At 38.1% G+C, this 23,630-nt stretch overlaps 1 protein-coding gene across 2 annotated transcripts in view; it reads left to right on the top strand.

Moving 5' to 3' along the window:
• Positions 1-23,630, top strand: part of SLC39A8 (solute carrier family 39 (zinc transporter), member 8) — a 101,594-nt gene that overhangs the window by 18,579 nt on the left and 59,385 nt on the right. For both annotated transcript variants that reach the window (XM_011943213.1, XM_011943212.1), the window contains exons 3-6: positions 11,602-11,764; positions 20,151-20,320; positions 22,428-22,550; positions 23,040-23,204. In XM_011943213.1, the coding sequence (XP_011798603.1) occupies positions 11,602-11,764; positions 20,151-20,320; positions 22,428-22,550; positions 23,040-23,204 (621 nt within the window). The remainder of the gene's footprint in view (positions 1-11,601; positions 11,765-20,150; positions 20,321-22,427; positions 22,551-23,039; positions 23,205-23,630) is intronic.

The raw sequence follows: 23,630 nt of genomic DNA, 5'->3' as shown, positions 1-23,630 counted from the left end.
CAGGCTGGTTTTGAACTCCTGGGCTCAAGTGATCCTCCTGCCTTGGTCTCCCAGAGTGCTAGGATTACAAGTGTGAGCCACCATGCCAGGCCAGAAATGTGTAGTTTTTAAGGTTTTTGTTTTCATTTTTGTTTTTTTGGTATGTGCGTGTGCAGCCGGGGGCAATTTGGGGAGAAGAAGGACATGCTGATGGGTGATACATCAGTAGCAACAACCTTGTGGAGTTGTAGGATAACCAGGATGAGAAAGGTGTTGGATATGATTAGGTTAGAAGCGCCTAGCTCCTCAGTGAAGTGGTATAGAAGCGTTCTGTTGGTATATCTTTCTTATCTACTAGATTCTCCAACGTTTTGGTCTCAGGATCCTCTTGTACTCTTAAAAATTATTGATAATACCAAAGAGCCTTAGTATATGTGATTTATATCTATTAATACTTACCATTATAGAAATTAATGTTAAGAAAACTTGAAAATATTTAATTTGTTAAACATAGCAATAAACCCATTCCATGCTAATTTTTTTTCTTTTTTTGAGGTGGATTCTCGCTGTCACCCAAGCTGGAGTGCAGTGGCGCAATCTCGTCTCACTGCAAACTCTGCCTCCTAGGTTCACGCCATTCTCTTGCCTCAGCCTCCTAAGTAGCTGGGACTACAGGTGCCTGCCACCACGTCTGGCTAATTTTTTGTAGTTTTAGTAGAGATGGGGTTTCACTGTGTTAGCCAGGATGGTCTTGATCTGCTGACCTTGTGATCCACCCACCTCAGCCTCTCAAAGTGCTGGGATTACAGGCGTGAGCCACCACATCCGGCCCCATGCTAATATTTTTAAATGAAAAATAACTGTGTTTTCCATGACCAAAAAATTAGTAAGAAGAATGGCATTGTTTTACATTTCTGTAAATCTCTTCAAAATCCAGCTTAAAAGAAGAAAGTTTGAATCTCATATATGCCGCCCCATTCCACCAGTTATGACATACCTCCTGTAGTGTTCACACATAAAAGAATTATAGTGAAAAAGGAAAACGCAGTCTTCATACTATTTTCGGTGAAAGTTTGACCTTGCATTTTCTCTGGCAGGGTCTTGGCAACCTCCAGGGGTCCCTGGACCATGCTTGGAGAACCACCATACTAAAGAAGTGTCATATACTAGGGCCTGTGATGGACACAGCTGGTCCTTGTATGTGGAAGTGAGATGGCTTTGAAAGGTGCACTCATTTCTTGTGGCATCTCCCCAGCCCTGACGTGAAGAAGCAGCATGCCCTCCACACTTTATCCCCAGAGGGACTGAGTGGGAGACCCTTGGTGCACAGCAAGGAAACAAAGGCTTTTGATCTTGGCAATATGCGATAATGCCCATGGGATTCCCTGGCAGATGATGGGAAGTAGGGTGGCCTCTGCCCCCTGAAGACATGTCAGGAGTGGGAAGCCAAGGATCTAGACTCGGTGTCTGTGCTCTGACACCACACCAGGCTTTCAGGGCTCTAAAAGAACACCTTCTCTTTTCAAGAGAAGATCTTGAAAAGCTGAATATGGAATGGGGTAGGGCTGGGAAACTTGTCCGTCACTATGACAAAGACAGAAAATGCTGTAAACTTCTTTTAAAAAGATGGTTGTAACTTTCAACATTCTTTTTCTTTAGTAAAATCTTTAAAGAATTCCAGCCTGCCTGGTGTTTAGGGGAACCTGGAAAAAGAGATTTTAAACAAATCATGACTTAATTTTATTTTTCTTAAAAGAAACTGAAATACAATTACATTGTTAAAAACTTTGGCAGATATAAAGAAGCAGAAAGGGAAAAAATAAAACCACGCATAATTTTTCCACCCAGAAATAAACACTGTTAACGTTTTGGAGCACAGATTTGTCCTTATTTATAGCATCATTCTCTATATATTGTTTCATAATAGCCTTTTTATCCCTAGCAGTGTATCATAAAACAAGGCATCTTTCTCCTTTAAATTATATATTCAGGAAAAGTGCTCTTCATCTTCTCTTCAGAAAGAGTTTTGAGTGTGAATGTAGTTGTGTGTGTATGTATGTGTATGCATGTGAGTGTGTGTGTATATGAGTGTGAGTGTGTGCGTATGTGAGAGTGTGTGTGTGTTGTGGGTGATCAGTGCCAGAGTGGCTTCAGTAAGAAGTGTAAGAAAACCTGAGTAAAAATGGAAAAATTGATCTTGGGGAAACAGAGTTGGGGTCACTTGACTGGCCACCTCTTAAACCTAGAGATGATTTTTATAGAGTGTTCTTGGCTCAAACCTTAGAAAACTGTCTTTTATCTTGATAAAATAATAATGAGTAAACTTTGAAGAGGACTTTAAAGAAGGAAAAACTTCAAGAGAAGATGGAGAGAGTGATTCAGCATGTGTATATAAGTGTATATATATGCGCGTGTGTGTGTGTGTGTGTGTGTGTGTGTGTGTATATATATGCATATATCAGGGAGATTTGGAAGTGAAACTTGAGTGCCTTGTAATTGAGGCAGTTCCATTATTGCAGGAAGAACAAATCTGGAAGCAATTTCCTCAGTCATTCCTGCTTTGAATGTTCCTGCCATGAGTGTAGAACTTGTAAGTCACCAATTCCATTGTTCAGTGAGCCCTAAAAGGATAAAGTAATGGGACTGTTCACTTGTTTCAAGGATCAGAAGTGGCTTCCCAATTGTTAAACTCAAACTACCGTTTTAAATTTATGTATTTCAATTGCTCTCTTGGGATCTTTGGCCAGTTGCCCTATTCAAAGCACTTTTAGATATCCCAATGGTTATTTAATAGGAAAGAAACCTCTGGAATCCTAGAATTCATATCTACCTTAGTATTTATTAAGACAATTACTAATTTACTATGTGCCTGGCATGTAGTAGTGCTCAGTTAATATGTGTTGAATGTGTGAATGAGTAAATAAATGAATGAAGCTCTCACTTGTCTTCACAGCATTTTTGGAACCAACTGCAAAAATGGTTTAAATTCATAGCTGCAAACTAAACAAAATTATGAAAAAGCAAAAGAAATGAAGTGCAGAAAGTGAAGTATACCTAAAATTCTCACCCTGGTGAGAATAGTTGGCTGATGTTTGAACTGTAGGATTTTTTTTTTTCTTGAGACGGAATCTTGGTCTGTCGCCAGGCTGGAGTGTAGTGGCATAATCTCAGCTCACTGCAACCTCTGCCTCCTGGGTTCAAGCAATTCTCCTGCCTCAGCCTTCCGAGTAGCTGGGATTACAGGCGTGCGCCAACACACTCAGGTAATTTTTGTATTTTTAGTAGAGACAGGGTTTCACCATGTTGGCCAGGGTGGTCTTGCTCTCTTGACCTTGTAATCTGCCTGCCTTGACCTCCCAACCTGCTGGGATTACAGGTGTGAGCCACTGCACCTGGCTGGCTTTTTAAAAATTTGTATAAATGTAAGGAGTACAAGGGCAGTTTTGTTACATGAATATATTGGGTAGTGGTGAAATCTGGGTTTTTAGTGTAGCCGTCACCTGAATAATATACATTGTGTCCATTAAGTAATTTCTTATTGTAGGGTTGTTTTTGAAGTCTGTCTCTGAGTGGGATCCTAAATATGGTTTAATAGTTAATTTAATTGTGTGTTTAAACTCACTGTTGGGGCAACAAAGTACATTCTCTGCCAGGGTCTCAATAATTCTTTCACTGAATCCTTCTCAGTGTTCCACTAAGACATAGCAGCGAGAATACTGGCTTATCAGTCAAAAGGCATGAGAAGACATATATCTGAATTATATCTTTAACACTTATGTGTTGTTTAATCTTGTACCGTTAGAAATGTACTTTTCTAGACAGGATTTCTTCATCCAAATTTAACCTAAAATCTATTTGAGTGGTTGATTAAAGAGGTTATATGTGTTAAGTATATATTATGGTTTGCTATTACTGTAGTCCTTATATGCTTCCCAGAACTCTTATGATAAGTATTGTTTATAAAATTTATTCACCAACTAATTGCATACTCATTTGCATTGCTGATTTCTCCATTAATTTTTTTTGTGTATCATGTCTTATTTCCCCAAGAATCAGATGCATCAAAATAACAAACTTAGTGCACGTATCTCCTCCTCTAGGAAGCCTTCCCTGACCTCATTCCTTTAAGCACATAATATGTTGTGCATATTTTTATTTGCTTATCTGTTTAATATGTATCCCTTTATTTATTTATTTATTTATTTTTTGAGACAGAGTCTTGCTGTGTCGTCCAGATTGGAGTACAGTGACATGATCTCAGCTCACTGCAAGCTCCGCCTCCCAGATTCAAGGGATTCTCATGCCTCAGCCTCCCTGAGTAGCTGGGATTGCAGGCGCCCGCCACCATGCCTGGCTAATTTTTGTATGTTTAGTAGAGACAGAATTTCACCATATTGGCCAGGCTGGTCTCGAACTCCCGATCTTGTGATCTGCCCTCCTTGGCCTCCCAAAATGCTGGGATTACAGGTTTGAGCCACCACACCCGGCCTATATGTATCTCCTTTCTATGCTGAATGATGAGATTGTTGAAGATGGAAACCATGTCTTATTCTCAACACCTACTAGAATACCTGACTCAGAGAAGGTGTGAGCAAACTGTTCAGTTAATGAATAAATGAATGAGAATGAAGGAGAAGTGGAATGGGCTTCTATAAGAGCAGAACAGATGAAGATTTTAGGTGGATTCTTACTAAACCTCTTACTTGTTGCATCTCTTTAAAGAACAGGAGATCGCCATTTACTTGGGGTGGGAGAAAGATGGGTTTCATGGCTTTCATCACAGCTGCATACATGGCAAATTTCAGAAAATACCTGTAGTTCTTATTGAATAACAACAGCTGTAGCAATCACTGGCAAAGGCAGCGTAGAGGTGGCTAAAATGAAAGAAGCTAGACAGAGCTCTTTCAGACTTGGGTTCTAACCCCAGTTCTGCTGCTGGCTCCCTTTGGGGCTTTCTAATGGTATTTAAAGTGGATTGTCATTGAGTCTAAATGCATTACAATAATCTGTCTCTCCCTGCCTTTACCTCCACAGAGAGAATAAAACCACACCTAGCACTCTCCTTACTGGGAATGTGAGCTACTCAGCCTTCCATGGAATCTCAATCTATTGCAAAACAAAATCTGAAACCGTTTCTGGGGTGGCTTTTGAATGGGATGATATTTCGTTTTTGGTGTGATGTGAAGGCCTTGGTATAATGGTACAGGATCAGATAGTCTTACTGTATTGTATTATTTAATGGGTGCCACTTGATAAGACAACCAAGAAGAGAAAACAGCCTGTGTGTGGAGAGCAGGAAGAAGTGGGGAAGCTTTAAAGAGTGGAAAGGCTTATCTTTTTGTTTTCCTATAGATTATGATGTAGCATTCATTCACTAGCTTTTAAAAGTGACTTTTAAATAATTAATTTATGTATCCATCAGCACTCTTTTATTTGTAAGAGTGAAAAAAATATCAACTTTAATTAGCTTAAGCTGAAAGGGAAGTCATTGGCCCACATAACTTAAGAGTCAGGGTGCACATCAGCTTTAGGTACAGCTGTATCCAGGGTGTTTTGATGGTATTGAAAATCTGTCTTTCTCCACTTCTTAGTTAGTCTTCCTTCACATGGCGGCAGAAATGGCTTAAGATGTCCCAGACTCACAGCAGGACTAGTGGAGAAAGAGTTTTTCAGTAGCACAGGTGAGTATAGGATCCAGATTGCTCCTATGCTTACCAAAATCACATGGAAGGGAGTTCCCACGGCAGTAAGGAGGTCTGTTACCAGATGGGACAAAAACCCAAGGGTTACATGTCTTTCATCATTCCAGGAAGGCAAAAACCACAGACATCTACCAAATTTGACTGGCCTGGGTTGTTTCTTACGTTATGAGCTTAATTCACTAGGGCTTGTACGCTGGCTCCTTTTCTTGCTTTTGCACAAATTGTTTGTATTCACAAGCCTTTATTCTTCTTTCTGTATGCTGATTCTCCTGATCAGCTCCACGACTCCCACTCAGCTATGATCTCTTTGCAGAAGCAGCCACATCCTTGTCTCTGGGCTCTACTTTTCTCAGAGAAAACTCACCAGTCATTTGCATTGGGGTTCCAGGAGCATTGCAATTTGAAACATCTAAAACCAAAGTTGCCACCATCCTGCCAAATGGGCTTCTCTTCCTAGGTTCCCTAATCACAGTGTTGCACAACTTTGTTCCTTAGTTCAGCTTAAACTGGGTTCTTGTCACACGACCTGAAAAAATTAGGCATGTAGACACATTGAAGGGTGAGGAAAGTGGAATTTATTGGACAAAAAGGAAAAAAGAAAAAAACAACCTCTCAGCAAAGCGAGAGGAGTGCCTGCTAACAGGCCCCCATCTCACAGATTGGTTCCAGGTCACAAACACAGGAACTGAAGAGGGCAGGCTCCTCTCCCTTGCACACATGGGAACTTCCCATGGCTCCACCCTATTCTCCCTCCGCACAGGTGGGTAGAGATTCTCCGAGGACCCTCCCTTTTATCTGCCTCTTGCATCTATCAACAGCAGTGGCAGCATCCTCTTTCTACTCTCCCAGCATTCTATTGTCAACGTTGTTTGACTATTTCCTCTGCATATCATTTCTCCCTCTTGTGGACTCTCATAGTTCTTTATTATTATGTTTTTTTGTGAATTTATAATTTCCTCTCTGGTTCTATAGACCTTCATGTATCTAATTTATTTCTGCCACAGTTATTTAAGTTTGCTGATGGAAGGCAGTTTTACTTATTTATCTTTGTACTATTTCCTTCCTGGTTGTCATCCTCCAGCTTTCCCCACTTTCTACTCCTCCCGTCAATATTATACCTAGACTTTTATGGTTTGATAAATATTTGTAGAATAAAGGAAGGAGTTAATGCAATCTGTAGTATAACTACATGGCTATTATACTTGATAGTGTTAAAAAACCAGAGCCTAACAGCAGTTGAAGTGGTAAAAACAGGTTTTATTCAGGAAACATTGCAATAGGGGTACGTTAGAGTTCTCCAACAAAACAAAACCAGCAGGAGGTGTGTATGTATATATATATACACACACATATATAATACAAAAAATATATAAATTTTATTATATAATATATATTATATATCATATTTTATTATATATTAATAATATATAAAAATTATATTATATATATCTATATATTAGAGTGAGAGAGAGATTATGAGGAATTGGCTCATGTGATTGTGGAGGCTGAGAAGTCCCAGGATCTGCTGTCTGCAGGTTGCAGATTGGGAAAGCCAATGCATAATTTAGCCTGAATCTGAAAGCCCGAGAACCAGAGGAGCCAGTGGTGTAAACTCTAGAGGGAGTTTTGGAGAAAATGAAATAAAATGACCCAGTTCAAGCAGTCGGGAAGGAAAAAAGGGACAAATTCCTTCCTCTGCCTCTTGTTCTGTTCAGACCTTCGACGGATTGGACTCACATTGGGGAGGGCAGTCTACTTCACGGAGTCCACTGATTCCAATGCTAACCTCCTCTGGAACCACCCTCGCAGACACCTCAGAAATAATGTTTAACAGCATAGAAATAATGTTTAGTTTGGGAACACAGTGGCCAAATTGACACAAAATTAATGATCACAAGGGGAAAAGAGACCTCAGTACAGAACTTGGCTCAACTCCAAATACAACACAGACAAGTGGGGATTTACAGTCAAGGAGGAGCAGGGGTAGGAGTGGGGAGGTGGTCAGTGAATGGAAAATTACTAAGAGGAAACGTTAAGGGTAGGGGGGATTTTGGTTAAACAGACCTAACAGGATTCTTGCTGAAGACAGGACCAGGGTGATCAGATATGGAGGGTGGGGGAACTCTCTTTAAACTGATCAGAAGGTTTCTTGCTAACACTGGGTAATGCAGGTCCTGTAAGGATGGATACTAGGGTCGAGGCCTGGGCTCAGAGGAGCCTGTATGCAGTTTAGCCAAGGAGAGAATCTGTCAGTATTGAAGCTTTCAGATCTTGCCACTCTTCCGCATTTATTATAACCAGATTTCAATTGTGTATAATGCTAAGGAAGGAACTAGCCCTAATTCCTTGAGCTTCCTTCATCCCCTCCCTGAACCAGCCCCCCACTTTCCCATAAGGACATGTTTAGAAAAGAGGCAGAAAAATTTCTGACTCATAAAAACTGGTGAGGAAGAAGGAAGAGCAGAAGCGGAAGCCAAAATGCACGGAACTATTTGCTGAAACGGTTTTGAGCATGCTAGGCTGTCTCTTTTGTAGTATATACCTAGCCTCTACCTCTAATGCTACCTTACTTTGATGTTTCACATATATAAGGCCCATTTGGGGTCACCCTAATGTGGCAAGAGACCAGTGAATAGGAGCTTAACTTCAAACTTAGAAAGAGTCTTTATGTCTTTATGAAAAATGTCAACCTGCTGAACACGAGGACATCTGAAACCTTAAAAGGCCACAGCAAACATCAGGGCAGCATGCTTGAGAACAGCAGTGTTATAAATACAAACATGAAAAGAAGTAGAGCTGTCATAAATATGAAGGAGCTGGTGAAAGCACATGGCGTTTTATCAAGGCACATAGCATTCCGTACAATCACCCTGAATTGTTTTCTGAGGAGCCCTGGATGATCCTACCCTTTCCGTAATGTGTTTGTTCATTGTTTTGGAGGTGAAAGGGTGTGCTTGTGAGGGTGTTTGGGCCTCCTTGTCCATGGTATAACCGGTTGGTTTTGTTGCCCTCACTCTTCAGGCGCTGGACTCTCATCCTGTTTGTTCCCGCTCTGGGAGGCACCACCCTTTCTAAGACAACGGCTTTGTTTTGTTTCGGGTTCAACTTTGTTAAGTCAAAGTATAATAAATATCAAGATTGTTTGAAGCCAAAAATAGGCCACTGTCCAAAATTGTGTTCATTCCACTTGCTGGTAGATAGCTGTTTTAAACAAGTCAGGCTTGCCATTAATTCAGTTCTGCTGCACTGTTAGCATTCTGTTCTCATTCTCTTATCACGAGGTGAGTCTTTGAGTTTTATCATCTCTACATCTCTGTGTTCTTCGTGGTGATTGGACAGTTGCCACTCTCCATGACTACCGTGACTATCCCTGACCACCTGTCCGGCTAAAATTTCAACACAAATGCTGCACAGCTAAGCTATCTGATGGTATTAATTATATATTTATTTGAATGCACTATTTTTTTTCTAATTGTACATAGGAGAGTGTCTTTCATGATGTACAGTGGGCAATTCTGACATCCTTAAGGTTGGTGGCATTCAAGCTCGTGACTGCCATTCACAATAAGAAATACATTTTACATCATGATCCAGTATACATGTGCATGTTATATATGATATGTAACTGAAGCTAAAGTTTGGTTAAGCAATACTTACCCTATTATGTGTGATACAGTTTATAGTTTCTATTCTTTTGCATTTTACTTCATTAAAAAATGGTGACTGTGCCTTAGCAAGTGGACGTCCTGATTCAGGAATGGGTTACAATTTGAGTCTGAAAAAGAACTGCTTAACAGTCATCAGGTGTTCGGGAGTCTTAGAATGCTAATTCTGAAAAGTCTTTGGAGATTATTTAGAGGCATCTTCCCTTTTTCCTCCTATTTTACAGTTAGAGGAATTTAAAGTCCAAGTAGGGTAAGTCTTCCTTGCAGGGAAACAGTGGTGCTCTCTGTGTGTGCTATCATGTGCTATCACGCCTATTTTTTCCTGGAAACACACAGTGTCCAGTTCAACCACAAAGGTTGTGTACTTTTTGAGTCTAGCGATTATGCTTCTGGATGCCTTCATGGTGATGAATAAGCTGTGCACACTTTCCCTTCCCCAGTTGAATCTTGAGGTATTTTCTCCCTCCATTAGTTTATTATACATCATTCTGAGTTAAAGGGAAGACTGTTAACAGGACATTGGGTGTGGTGTGTCCTCTTCTATGGCTGGCACGCAGCTATCATTGATCATAAACTCAAAAGAGTGGGTTGAATAAGGAACAATTTTAGGTACATACTTAGACATTAAAAAAATCTAAATGTGCATTTTCTGTAAGGTAGTTGTAATCTTAGCTTTGGAAAACTGCATAGGTCTTGGTGTATTTGGTGTTTTTTCATTTTTCCTTTATAAACAGTAGTGATCTCCTTGTATCAAAATACGACATTTTAAATTTCATTGTTTCTGTTGTAAAGAGAATTACAGCATCTTATGGTCAAACAGTTAACATTAACTTTTGAGTTATTGATACCATTCATAGTGTAGTAGTAAGCTCAGGCTGCCATGACAAAATACCATAGCCTAGGTGGGTTAAGCAACAGAAATTTATTTTCTCACAGTTCTGGAGACTTGAAGTCCAAGACCAAGGTGCCAGAATGGTTGCTGTCTGTGAGGGCTTTCTCCTTGGGTCGCAGAGAGCATTTTCTCACTTCCTCATATAGCAGAGAAAGAGCAAGTGAGCAGGCTCTTTGATGTCTCTTTTTATAAGTGCACTAATCCTACTGGACCAGGGCCCCCCAACTTCATGAACTCATCTAAACTTGATTACCTCTCAAAGGCCCCGTCTCCAAATACCATCACACTGGGGATTAGGGCTTCAACATGTGAATCTGGGGAGACATAATTCAGATCATAGTACATAGCTAAGGTCTTAGTGGGGTTTAAGCATTGGTGGAAGCATGCAAATAACTTACCTAAATTACATTTATTAAAGACAGACTCTTCCATTTGAGTGAATGGATGTTTTTCACACTGTAATTCTTATGACATTCATTAGCATTTATTTTATATTTTTCTTAATAGTGCAAGTACTGTATATGGAAGAGAGCTTACAGTTAAAATGTGAGAACAACATTATACCTTTAAAAAGTTATTTTTGCAGTTTTTTTCCTAATGCAGATTCTAGTCCTCGTTAATAGTTGATGAATTTCTAAACAGCCCAGCACTATTTTCAAAACTTAATCTCATATAGAAAAGCTACCCACCATCACTGAGAATAATGCATATTTTAACAAAAAACACTTTGTGCTAAAGACATATTTTAAAACAACTTTTTATATTTATATTTATTACAGTGTAGAGAAGAGAGGAATTTCCTAGCACGATACTGTAGGGAGCCAGGTGTTTGTCTACAAGAAAGGTCATAGAGAGTCATGCCAGTAACACACAGAAAATATCCATTCAAACTGAAGAAAAGTAAACTAAGAGGGAGTACTGACAACATAAAATTGTTTTAAAGCCCTTTGTTTGAATGGTGTTGGTGCACCCCTATTTAAGTCCTTGGATATCCCCAAACCAATTTTTATCTTTTTTCTGCTGTAGGAAGGCTGTTGATTAAGAAGGGAATTTTTTACAATCCCACCAACAGTGTAAAAGTGTTCCTATTTCTCTACATCCTCTCCAGACATGTACCCTAGAACTTAAAGTGTAATAAAAAAAAAAAAGGGGATTTTTTTTTTTCTTCTGTTTTTCTTGTTTCTACGTTTAAAGTGGTGTGGGCTGTTTTACAACTTTAGGGGCCTTTCAATTTCTGTGGTGGGCTTTTGTATAAAGAGTGCTGTGCATCTAGATGAAATAGTGTGTGTCTCTTTATAGCATTTTTGCTTATGTGCTTTTACACATTATTAACACATTTTTTTGTTTGTTTATTTTATTTCAGTGTTTAACCGCTGAAGAGATCTTTTCCCTTCATGGCTTTTCAAATGCTACCCAAATAACCAGCTCCAAATTCTCTGTCATCTGTCCAGCAGTCTTACAGCAATTGAACTTTCACCCTTGTGAGGATCGGCCCAAGCACAAAACAAGACCAAGTCATTCAGAAGGTATATTGAAAGCATTTTTTCTTTTTTATTTGAAAAGTCTATAAAACCATTATGAAATGAAGTTAATATGCCTCTCTTTCTGCTTTATTGCTTTTAATTAAGCTACACAGAGCCTCTTAGAATAATACTTATATTCTGAAAGTATTTAGAATAAGAATTATAACTTATTTAAGCTTTGTAAGTTATACTCTTCTCTTTGTTGAATCAAAATTATATTTAGTATACTTAAAAACTTTATAAAATCCAGTTCTTGATTTTAAACAATATATATTTTATGCTGTGCATATTGGATTGCATTTTATTTGACTTATAATTGATCATTTCATTTCCATTATCTTTTGCTTACCATATTATTTTAAAATTTGTCAGTTTATCTGCAGTTACCAATGAAGAGATAAGAGAACAAGCATGCTTCTAGATTAAATCTTCAGGGACCAAATTATTAGTTTTAATTTTCATAGGTGAAAGAAAATACCAGAGGCTATTTTAAGTGACTATAGTGGTATTGCCATGAATATGGCATACTTTAAAGGTATGATCTGCTGCAAAGAAATTTTAAACCATAATAAAATATGTGCATGCTTAATATACAGCTCACATGCTTGAATGTGTAGAAGAGTAACTTTCACCAATGAGATAAACCAATTGTTCAGGGAGTCTTTTTGACAATTATGTTGGAATTTTAAATTTTTTTCATTTGTTCATTAAGCAAATATTTATTGAACGACATAACAAGCATTGTTCTGTGCACTAAGGAGTCAATAGTAAACAAGAAGAAAAATTATGTCTTATTAGGGCTTACGGTGTAGTGGAGAAGAGAGATAATAAACATTTAAACAAACAAGCAAATAAACAACATAGTTTCAGAGTGAAAGGTGCTATGAAGAAAATAAAATATTAGTAGGTGAGGGATAGAAAGTGATGGTGGGTGTCATCTTAAATAGATCAAGGAAGCCCTCTCTGATGAGGTATCATCTGAGCAGAAGGAGAGGGCCACAGCAAGGTCTTCTCTAGGGGAAGAGCGTTCTTGATTGAGGGCACAGCCAACATAGCCTGGCAATGAGCTTGGCATGAGTGAGGAGCAGCAAGAGGGTCCTGTGTGACTGGAGCCTAGTGAGTTGGCGGGGAAGGTAGAAGGAGATACGTCTTGGCAGGAGATGGAGGCCAGATAAGGAAGCCTTGTGGGAGGTGGTAAATTGACTGGGTTTTATTCCGAATGTAGGGTGAAGTCATTGTCCCATTCTAAACAGGGGAGTGCTGTGATCTCCTTCAAATCTGTAAAAGGGCATTCCACCTGCCTACAATCTGAAGAACAGATTGTAATGGGGCAAGAGTAGAAGCAGGGTGATTGGTCAGGAAGCGACTGCCAGGAGCTGATGCTCAGGATGATGGGGAGTTGGACTAAGGTGGGGGAAGTAGATGTGGGGAGAAGCAGTGGATTTGGGATGAGTCCTGGACATCATGCTAAATGGTTTGCCCTGCATTGGTTGTGGGAGAGGGAACAATGAGTCAAGGCTTGAGCTAGAGAAACAGGAGAGATCGTTATACCGTTTCCCGGGATGGAGAAGACAGGGAGGAGCTGTTTATTGTAGAGGAAGGGAGTGGTGAGAATGAAGAGTGTAATTTTTGGCGTGATTGCTTTGAGACATTGACATACACAGGTAGACAGGGAGGTCCAGTAGACAAAGACACACAGACATTTGGAGAGGAATTGCTTTCAGAGGAGAGGTCAAGACTGGGGATTTGCCCGTCTAGAGATGATATTTAAAGACACTGGGGCTAGGCACGGTGACTCATCCCTGTAATACCAGCACTTTGGGAGGCCAAGGTAGAGGATTGCTTGAGGCTAGGAGTTCAAGACCAGCCTGGGAAACATAGTGAGACCCCATCACAACAAAAATTAAAAGAATTAGCTGGCATGGTGGCATGCACCTGTAGGTCTAGCTACTTGGGAGGCTGAGGCAGGAGGATCACTTGAACACAGGAGGTCAAGGCTGCAGTGGACTATGGTTACCCCACTGTACTCCAGCCTGGGTGGCAGAGGGAGACCTCATCTCAAAAAAATAAAAACAAAGATACTGTTCTGAGTGAGCTCATCTGACATGAGTATAGATAGAAAAAAAGGGAAGACTTAACAAAGAAAGTGCCTGTTTTCATTTCTGGATTCCTTTGTGTATGTACACTTCAATCTCCCTCTATATGAATAAAAGAGATAACAACAATGACAAAAATAACAAATAACAATGATAGCCAATTCTTTTGCAGTACTTACTATATGATAGGTACTCTTTGAAGTACTTTACACATTAACATATTAATCTCATGCAACTATATGATGTAGGCACTACTATTCCCATTTTACAGCCAAGAAAACAAAGGTATAGGGCGTTTAAAGTCATTTGCTCAAAGTTACACAACTTGCATGTGGTAGAGCCAGATTCAGCTGAGGTTGTCTTGGCTTCAGAACCCATGTTCTCATTGATATTCTGTATTTATATATACAAAGCATAGAAATCATCAAATATCATTTATCAATATAATTTGCAATTTTGTGAATAACAGTAATTTCAATTTTGAAATATTAGTAATTTTGAATTGCTAATTGTTCAAGCAAATATTTTTGCTAGAGTATATTTATATTTCTACAAGCCTGTTTAATACAATTTGCACTTTACATTCAAAAGTAAATTCAGCAAATGTTTTAGGATACTACCCTTGACTAATAGTATTGCACAGTAAAAGCACAGACTCTGAAGCCAGTTTACCTGGGCTCAAATCCCAGCTCTGTAATTTTCCAGCTATGTTGAGAACATGACTTTAACCTTTTCCTGCCTCAGCTTCCTCATCTAAAATGCTACCTTTCTTATGGGCTTGCTATAAAGATTAAATGACTTAGTATTTGTAAAGTACTTTGGACATTATTCAATACATAGGTGCTGTAGTAGGCCTGTTAGTTAGGTCTGTTATTAACTACATCTAACATGTGCATAACTCTAGGTACAGGACGTGAGGTTTCAGAAAAAGCAAATACTCTACTTTGTGCAGGTTAGTTACTTACATTCAAAAGTAATTTTTTAACCCCAGTTGCTCTGTGCAAGTTAGTTACTAATATTCAAAAGTAATTTTTAAACTCCAGTCGCCTACATTACTCTGTTTCAGGAACCAGGAGTTGAGAACTGGATAGTCAGAGAAGCAGGATGTGAGAAGTAGAATTCTAGGGACAACACTACAAAGTTATAAAATAGAAAAGTCAACAATTCTGAGTTATGAGATCATAAAGGCACCAAATATTCAGACAGATAACCCAATAACAAGAGAAATGCCTCTTAGGGTGCATATTGTGTTAGGAATTGAAATGAGGCTGGAGTGGAGTGGGATAGGGTGGCAGAAGATATGGAAATGTTTCTCAAGGAATTTAGATAATCTAGTACAGTACTTGTTACTACTCATCTAAGATGTTTAACTTGGCAATCTATTGCCATTTTGATGTGATATCTTGATTGTTTTATTTTAGTGCAACTGTATGATTATTTAATATCTCTATGGGTCAGTTACTTTAATAGTACCTTTATAGAATTGTTGGGAGTATCAAATGAGTTAATATATGTAAGTGCCTAGAACAATGCCCGGCACAGAGGAAGAAGAATGTCTTTGTTCTTATACATGTGTTCATAGGTTCACCACATTCCCTGGCCCCTGTGTAATCCTATTGCTTTTCTCACTGAGAAACACGTTTTAAAATAATTAAATGCACTGGATTTTTCATGTAACTTTTCACTTAATGAAGAGTCAAGTCTTAGGCCATCCAAAGCAATAAAAAATCAACATGAAAGCAATCCAAATGATACAAGAATTTGAATACATTTATGTTGACATTTCAGTGGGCAGATAAAATAATATAATTTCTCAGAGGCCTCACATTTTATTTTTGAAATGTATTTCATGTGCTTTATAAAATGATATTGATGAGTACAGTAAACTGATGATAAGTTAAATTCTCTAGGAGAGAAATTAATTGCATTTTAGTAATAATTTAATGATCTGAAATTGCTTCATTTTTTGATGAAGTTACAGAATAGTATTTAATTCAAATAGTAGATAAAATAAAGAATATTACTTGAAGCATCCTTGAAAATCATATTGTCCAGCTCTGTAATACAACCAGTGATGTAAGTCTAAGTTCCAGAGAGGTTAAGTGGCTTCTTGTAGGTGTAATACATGAGGTGAGATGAGAACTCCTGATGTTTAGTTTGTTATTCTTTTCACTGAATAACAGTGAATTAAATGAACTAACATTTATATCATGGTCTACTTACTAATTTTTTTAAACATAATAATAATCAACATTTTAAAAGCTTGCTATATTTCAGGACAGCATTAACTGTTTTTATTTTATTCTTGTAAAAACTCTATGAAATATGAGCTATTTTAATCTGCATTTTAAATATGAGAAAACTGAGCCTTAGGGAAGTCAAAGAACCAACCTATGATGCCAGTGAGGGGATGAGCTGGGATTTGAACACAAATCCTCTAGCTCCAGAGTTCACACTGTTAAACACCATTCTATACAGTTTCTCAGTTGAATGGGGCCAGGCAAAAATTGAAGCCTGGGCAGTATGCAGATCTGCAAAATGGGGATCATAATAGAACCATATTTCCTCACTAGTAAAACTGAAAAAATGATAGTACTTATCTCATAGGGTTGTTGTGAGAATGAAATGAGTTAAAATAGGTAAAGTTCTTAGAAGAGTCTTACACAGTGGCCATTCAATAAATGTAAACTATCATGACTATATTTCTTTGAAATCTATTAAAAATCTTTCAGGGTTCACTTATTAGGAGACTGGTCCCTCTCTGAAACGTATCATTTGAGAAAGTCCCATGTATGTATGGAGATGTCCAAGGAATAGATTCATACCAATGTATTCTTTTGGTGCTTCAGTTGAGTGGAAAGTGCTTCATTTGAGTGGAAACTCCAGACATTATTTTTCTGAATAATGTTCTAACAATACAAGAAGGGGAAGCTATGCAGTGTGCCCAGAATGTGATGAATTGCACTCCCACCATCCCCCAAGTTGTGCTCATAAATGTGCAAGGGCAAAGAAAGTTAGAAAGGTGGATAAGCAGATGGATTGGTATGTCTTTTTGACAGAGTTCTGCTGCACCTTGAAATGGGGAATTTATTAATTCATTCAGCAAGGAATGTATGCTTTTTCCTGGACAATTTTCTGGGTACTGAGGATGAATAAAACATAGCCCTTCTCATTGAGAATCACACAGTTTATATGATGTAGGCAAATATATCAGTGATAAAATTACTGTAGCACACAAGAAGTGGTAAGCCAACCAATTAGTTTCAAACAAATAGTAAAGGGAATTCTGATCATCCAGGAAGTACTATCTGGAGAGCAGGGAAGCTTCATAGAGGGGATCTTTGCATTGGCTTGGAAAGCCATGTATAAGTTTCTTAGGAAAGGAAGATGGGAAAGTGTTTTCAGACAGAGAACCACAGTGTAAAGGTAAAGTTCGGTTGGGAAAACATGGTGTTTGGGTAAAGACCGTGTTGAGAAGAGGCTAAATGACACTGGAGAGGCTGTGTGAGGGTCAGTTTATGAGGAGTGATTTCAGATGGGGACACGAGATGATCATTTTTGTGATTTAGTATAAGTTTGTAGGCCATATCAGTTAGTAGAAGGGGCACCAGTTCGATAACTGTCACATTATATAAGATGAGGGAGTGAGAGGTGATGAGGGTCTGACTTCAAGGCCACTGGCAATGAGGAAGGAGAAGCTGGAGGTGAGAGATACCTGAAGCAGAATTGGTAGGGTTTGATCACCAGTTGTCTATGGAATTAACTGGTGGAAAGTGAAAAATTGAAATTGATCCTACTGTTCCTGTTATTTATGTAGGTAGTGAACGAGGGTAATGTAGCAGGTGTTTGCAGGGAAGCTGATGAGTTTAACATGTGCATGTGGCTTTGCTTCTATTGGCACTTAACAATTTATTTGCCTTTTAATTTTACTTTTCAACATTATATCTTGTCTATGCAATGAAATTATAAATATTTGTTGAATGGATGAATGCATGTAGGCTAGTGATGGACAGAAGTATGTTTGTGTTAAGAGAAATTCCATGTAGATATAACATGAAAAAAGGTGTGGAATTGAGAACTCTCTCCACGTGGAATGTCTGTGGAGACCAGTAGTATTGTTTAAGGTGATAAGGTAATAAATGGGAATGAAGTGGGCTGTTAGGTGAAGTTGTAGGGCATGGCCAGGACCTGAAACTGATAGGAAAGTGTCTGGAGAAGATGCAGTCATCATGGTCAGTGCTGTGATGATTCTTGGAGTTACATAGTACCATTTATAATCTCACCTTTTCATTTGGTACTTAGCACAGGTGACTTTGTATCACTCTGTGTGTGTGTTTGCACGTGTGTGTGTTTGTTTGTGTGTGGTGGCAGGAACCATGGTTTGGTCCACATCATCTAGGCTGAATGAACATTTACTAAGTTTGTTTATATGTACATAGAAATTCTAGACTAACAATAATTATAGTGAAAGGCTGGGAGTGGTGGCTCACACCTGTAATCCCAGCACTTTGGGAGGCCAAGGCAGGCGGATCATGAGGTCAGGAGATCGAGACCATCCTGGCTAACACGGTGAAACTCTGTCTCTACTAAAAATATAAAAAGTTAGCCGGGTGTGGTTTTGGGCGCCTGTAGTTCCAGCTACTGCGGAGGCTGAGGCAGGAGAATGGCATGAACCCAGGAGGTGGAGGTTGCAGTGAGCCGAGATCATGCCACTGCACTCCAGCCTGCGTGACAGAGTGAGACTCCGTCTCACACACACACAAAAATAATAATAATAATAATAATTATAGTGAACAATCTTGTGTTAATGAAGTATGTATAATTCAGGATAACATTTTTACAGTTTTGTTGAGTCCTTTGGCCTTTCTAAAAATGAGATTACCTCTAAAGGAATAATAAAGCATATTGCTAAAAAATATGGGCCTGGGAGCCAGACTGTCCAGATTCAAAATCCAGCTTTCTGTCTGTGTGACTCGGGCAGCTTACTTCAACTCCATATGCTTTGGTTTCCCCTACTGTAAGAAGGAGGTAGCAATATTTCTCTTACAGGGTTTTGTGAGGTTCAAATAAGTTGACGCATGTTGATCACTTAGCACAGGGCCTGGCACATGGCAAATGCTCCCTGAGCTGTAGGTGTTACTAGTGTACTCCACTGACAGTGCCATGGAGAAAAGTGGCCCACCATTTAAACATGCTTTCTGGATATTTTAAAGAAGTGGCTAGGCAGAGGCAGCTTTCTCCTCTGTCACGTTGTACTTTGTGTACAGTGTGTGGGGCCAGAGGCAAAGCCACATGTTGCACAGCCCTGAGGCCAGGTTTATCTCAGCCTGCACACACACATAGGTGACTGTCCTTGGTGTGTTTCACTTGTATTCCCATTTTTTCCTTAAACCAGCCCCTCTAGAATAGAGAGAGGGAAATTGAGGCCCAAAGGCGACAGGTCACACACGCCATTAGCTATAGAGCTTAGGATAGTATTCGTTCATTTCATTCTAAGCAACCCTTATTGTGTGCCTACTGGGTGCCAGGCCCTGGGTCTCGAGAGATGAAAGATGCACCACCTTCTTCTGTCACCAGCATCTCTTCTGTATGGAACATTTTTGCCTAATGTGTGTCTTGCAGGGTGAGTTACGTAATGCAGCCGCTCCCTCCTGCCCTCATGTGCTCACTTCCTGAGTGCTTATTGCATCAGGCTGACTTTAGTTCCCAGGAGGCCCCAGCTGGGGAGCTGAGGTGCTGCTGGTGCCACCTTCTCTGAGGAGGTGCTGTCCTCAGGAGTCTGAAGACAAATGATTGTGACAAGCTCAGTGTTAGCAGCTATGGTCACCTTGAAGCTAGCCCACTATGACCCATCTCCATCCCTGCCCTCCACCCATCACCCCATACCTTTGTCCTGAGGCTCACACTGCCTCTGTTTTTTTTTCCCCAAAGTGCTGTTTTAATCTATTTCTTGAGCCATAGATGAAACTGGGTGGCTTGGAGCCTGTGGACCTCAGATTGTTTGTCACTGTTCTAGATGTTCTCCGAGTTCCCTGTAAGCTGTAAAACTCATTAATACCATAAAGATGATTTAGGGCTGATTAAAATGTAAACTGTATTACTATTAATGCTTGCTATACCATAATTTATATTCTCAGTTTTCTGTATACTTTTTTCATTGCGTAGATTTTGTTCTTTTAAAGAAGATATGTGTCTTAAGCTTTTAAAGACACTTTTAAGCTTAATGTACAGGAAAACTTCATTTGGTTCCTTGCTCTGATTAATTTTTACTCTCTTTTCCCTCTGACTCACAGTTTGGGGATATGGATTCCTGTCAGTGACAATTATTAATTTGGCTTCTCTCCTCGGATTGATTTTGACTCCACTGATAAAGAAATCTTATTTCCCAAAGATTTTGACCTTTTTTGTGGGGCTGGCTATTGGGACTCTTTTTTCAAATGCAATTTTCCAACTTATTCCAGAGGTAAGGATGTTGGCTATTTGTTTCAGTGAATAATTGTTTCTTTTGAATGTTTTAGCACTTTGTATGTTTTTAGCCTCTGTAATTCTTACAGCGTTTTATGGTCTGGTTTATAGTGTCTTGGATAAGAGAAAGCTGAATCACAGCAATTGTAAAGGCTTGTCCCAAGCTACAGTGGATGTCAGTATCAGAGACAAAATTAATATTCTAGGAGGCCAGCCACTAGGACGTGCTCAGACAGCTCTGGGACACCTCAGAAGGCCTTAAAACTTTATTCTGCCTTGCACTTGGCAAATTTAATTTTTTCACACACAGTTTCATTATTTATTTATTTGTTTTTCTAAAGAGTATGCATGTCAAATGTACTGCGAATGTCAGATGTAAATTTATAATTTATTTAAGATATACCACTAACTTCCCTCATATATTTACTACAGCTATAAGTGACTAGAGAATAAATGAGAGCATGGTCAACAAACCTTTTCATTTTTTCCAATTGTGGAAAACATAATCAATTGGGGACTAATAAATAAATAGCAACTTATTTTTTTCCTTTGATAAAATGTGTTATTGATCTGATCTTGACTATAGTGCACACTATTCAATTTATTTCAAATCTGTGTTGTGCCCATATAAGGAAGAGAAATGGAGGAAGGAAAATAAATGAAAGGAAAAGAGAGGCAATGTTGAAGAGGAAGGAAAGGAGAAAGAGACTTTCATAGAAAGGATCCACAAATGGGAACTAGAGAAATATATGTATACATGGACTATATCTGCCACCCACAATGCACACACAGAGGGAGAGATAAACTCCACACGGAGAGAAAATATTAATAGTATTTTAGGGAGTACCACCCTCATCTCATTATTTTTAGAAAATTATGGCTCAAGTGCCCTTTAATTTTCAAGCTATACATGAAAGTGGGGATATAACATTTTAGGGTTATAGATTTATTATCATTATTTGATCTAGAACATAAGATAATATCTATTTCAAAGCCTCAATTGTAGAGATGAAAAGTATTAAAATTCAGAGTGATTAAATAATTTGATTATAGCCTTACAATCAGCTAGTAACAAAGCTAGGATGACAATACAGATTTTCTGATTTAAAAGAGTATTATATACATAATATATTTAATATGATATAATATATGTGTTTATTATCTCATCTGCTTTATGGGTCAAATTAAATTAAACTAATACTGTATGTGGACTAGAAACTCTACATTTATGATGTTAAGGTTTTCTATTTTATTGAAATTTAACAATATAAATAATCTGTAATAATATCTCGAATTTCCATAGAGTTTTTTATAGCAAAATGATTTTCGTTTTCTTATTTTACTTTATTTTCATAATGTCAATGTTAGGTAAATGGAACAGGCTTTTTTTTTTTTTTTTTTTTTTTTTTGCCGTTTTTGCATTGTATAAACAGGCACAAAGAAGTTACTCAAATGAAGATGCGGCCATGATGTCTCCCCAGAGGCAAACATGGGACAAGAACCCAGACATCTTCTATTCTGCTTCAGAGGGGAGATTTACAATGTGTGGAATGGTGTGAAGCTGTGGCTTTTCACCCATTAGTCTCTCCTCTGATTCTGTTTATTTGAAGTTTATGTGTCTTGTCTGTTAGGAACACCTTGTCTCTTTATAACTTCAAACTCTAACTCCAGTTCTTTGTCCTTTAAACAAAGAATTATTCCGTTCTTATTGCTGTGTGTGTGTATGAGAGAGAGAGAGAGAGGTGGCAATTTTAAATCTTCTTTTTGCTTTTATTAAGGATGGGAATCAGTGCTGCTGCTTTACTGCTAAAAGTTTACTCTTTCAAGGCAAATATTGCTGTAGGTGTTATAGCTGGGAAACTAATATTCTCTGGTGGCTTTATTTAATGAGACTTCTGGTTGTAAGATTTTTGTGCCATTTCATACAGTTTTGTCATTCAAATTTCAAAGTTTTCATTTTGTAATTTTTGGCAGCTAAGTTTCTAATATTACTTGGATGTGAAGAGAGACTTAGAGCTTTGGTGAGAATTGTATACTGGTATTATTTTCCAGAAGTCAAGTTAAATTTCTTGGTTTTACTTGAATTGCCCTTTTTTCTCCCTTAGGCATTTGGATTTGATCCCAAAGTCGACAGTTACGTTGAGAAGGCAGTTGCTGTGTTTGGTGGATTTTACCTACTTTTCTTTTTTGAAAGAATGCTTAAGATGTTATTAAAGACGTATGGTCAGGTAAATGGACTTTATTTAAAACATATGACATTTTACCCCCTAAAGTTACTTTATATAGGCAAATAAAGACAGGATTTTTATTCTTAGAATTATGAGAATGGTTCAGTTATTAGGCTTGTGAGTTTAAGGAGAACAAAGAGTCAATATATTGACAAGTATAAGATAAATACTTGATTCATGTTGTAAAATTTGGAACAAGTACCAGCAATTTAATACTGAATAACAGATGTACCTAATTTGTATTCTATTCATATTCATCAAAATAAGAATGTGTACGTGTTCTAACATGAACAAACAGTAACAACAGAGTCTAACAAATGAAAATACGTGTAAAAAAGAGAAATTTTATGTGTCTAAAAAGATTTCTTTACATATAGAATAGACATACAATTTTCCTCTTATAAATAAAAAGCAGTAAACTCTATTTCCCTGTCTGTATGAATCATCTTTTATCTTCTTATAATCTCCTTGGTTTTTGTTCCCATATAGAATGGTCATACCCACTTTGGAAATGATAACTTTGGTCCTCAAGAAAAAACTCATCAACCTAAAGCATTACCTGCCATCAATGGTGTGACGTGCTATGCAAATCCTGCTGTCACAGAAGCTAATGGACATATCCATTTTGATAATGTCAGCGTGGTATCTCTACAGGTATATGTTGATTCCATTTTTTCTTGATTATACTACATTCTTTATACTGTGTAAACACGAATGTGTATGAAGCTAAGTCAGTATTGTGTATGTTTATGTATGTCAGACATATTCTATATATGTGGGATAACTGGAATGTAAGTCTGCATTGTTTTTCCACCTTCCTTCTAAATATTTACTCTAAACAAGTGAGTTAAGAAAGAAATTGTGGATCACTGGTCTGGGCTTCATTATTCTCTAAGAATATTTACTATATGAGAGTCTCTCAATTGCATTTATACAATATTACATAGCAAAATTAATTCAGAGCATTTATTTTACAATTGTTTGAAGATCCAGAATCAAATAATCCTCTGGCTGAAGAATCAAATAATCCTCTGAACTGCAAGAAGAAAGAAGATTTGGAAATTATTAAATTTTTTTTTT

The sequence above is a fragment of the Colobus angolensis genome, unplaced genomic scaffold (genome assembly GCF_000951035.1).
Source record: "Colobus angolensis palliatus isolate OR3802 unplaced genomic scaffold, Cang.pa_1.0 Scaffold217, whole genome shotgun sequence".
Classification (NCBI taxonomy): Eukaryota; Metazoa; Chordata; class Mammalia; order Primates; family Cercopithecidae; genus Colobus; species Colobus angolensis.
Note: the sequence above shows the minus strand (reverse complement) of the source record. Positions and strands in the feature narration are given on the sequence as shown.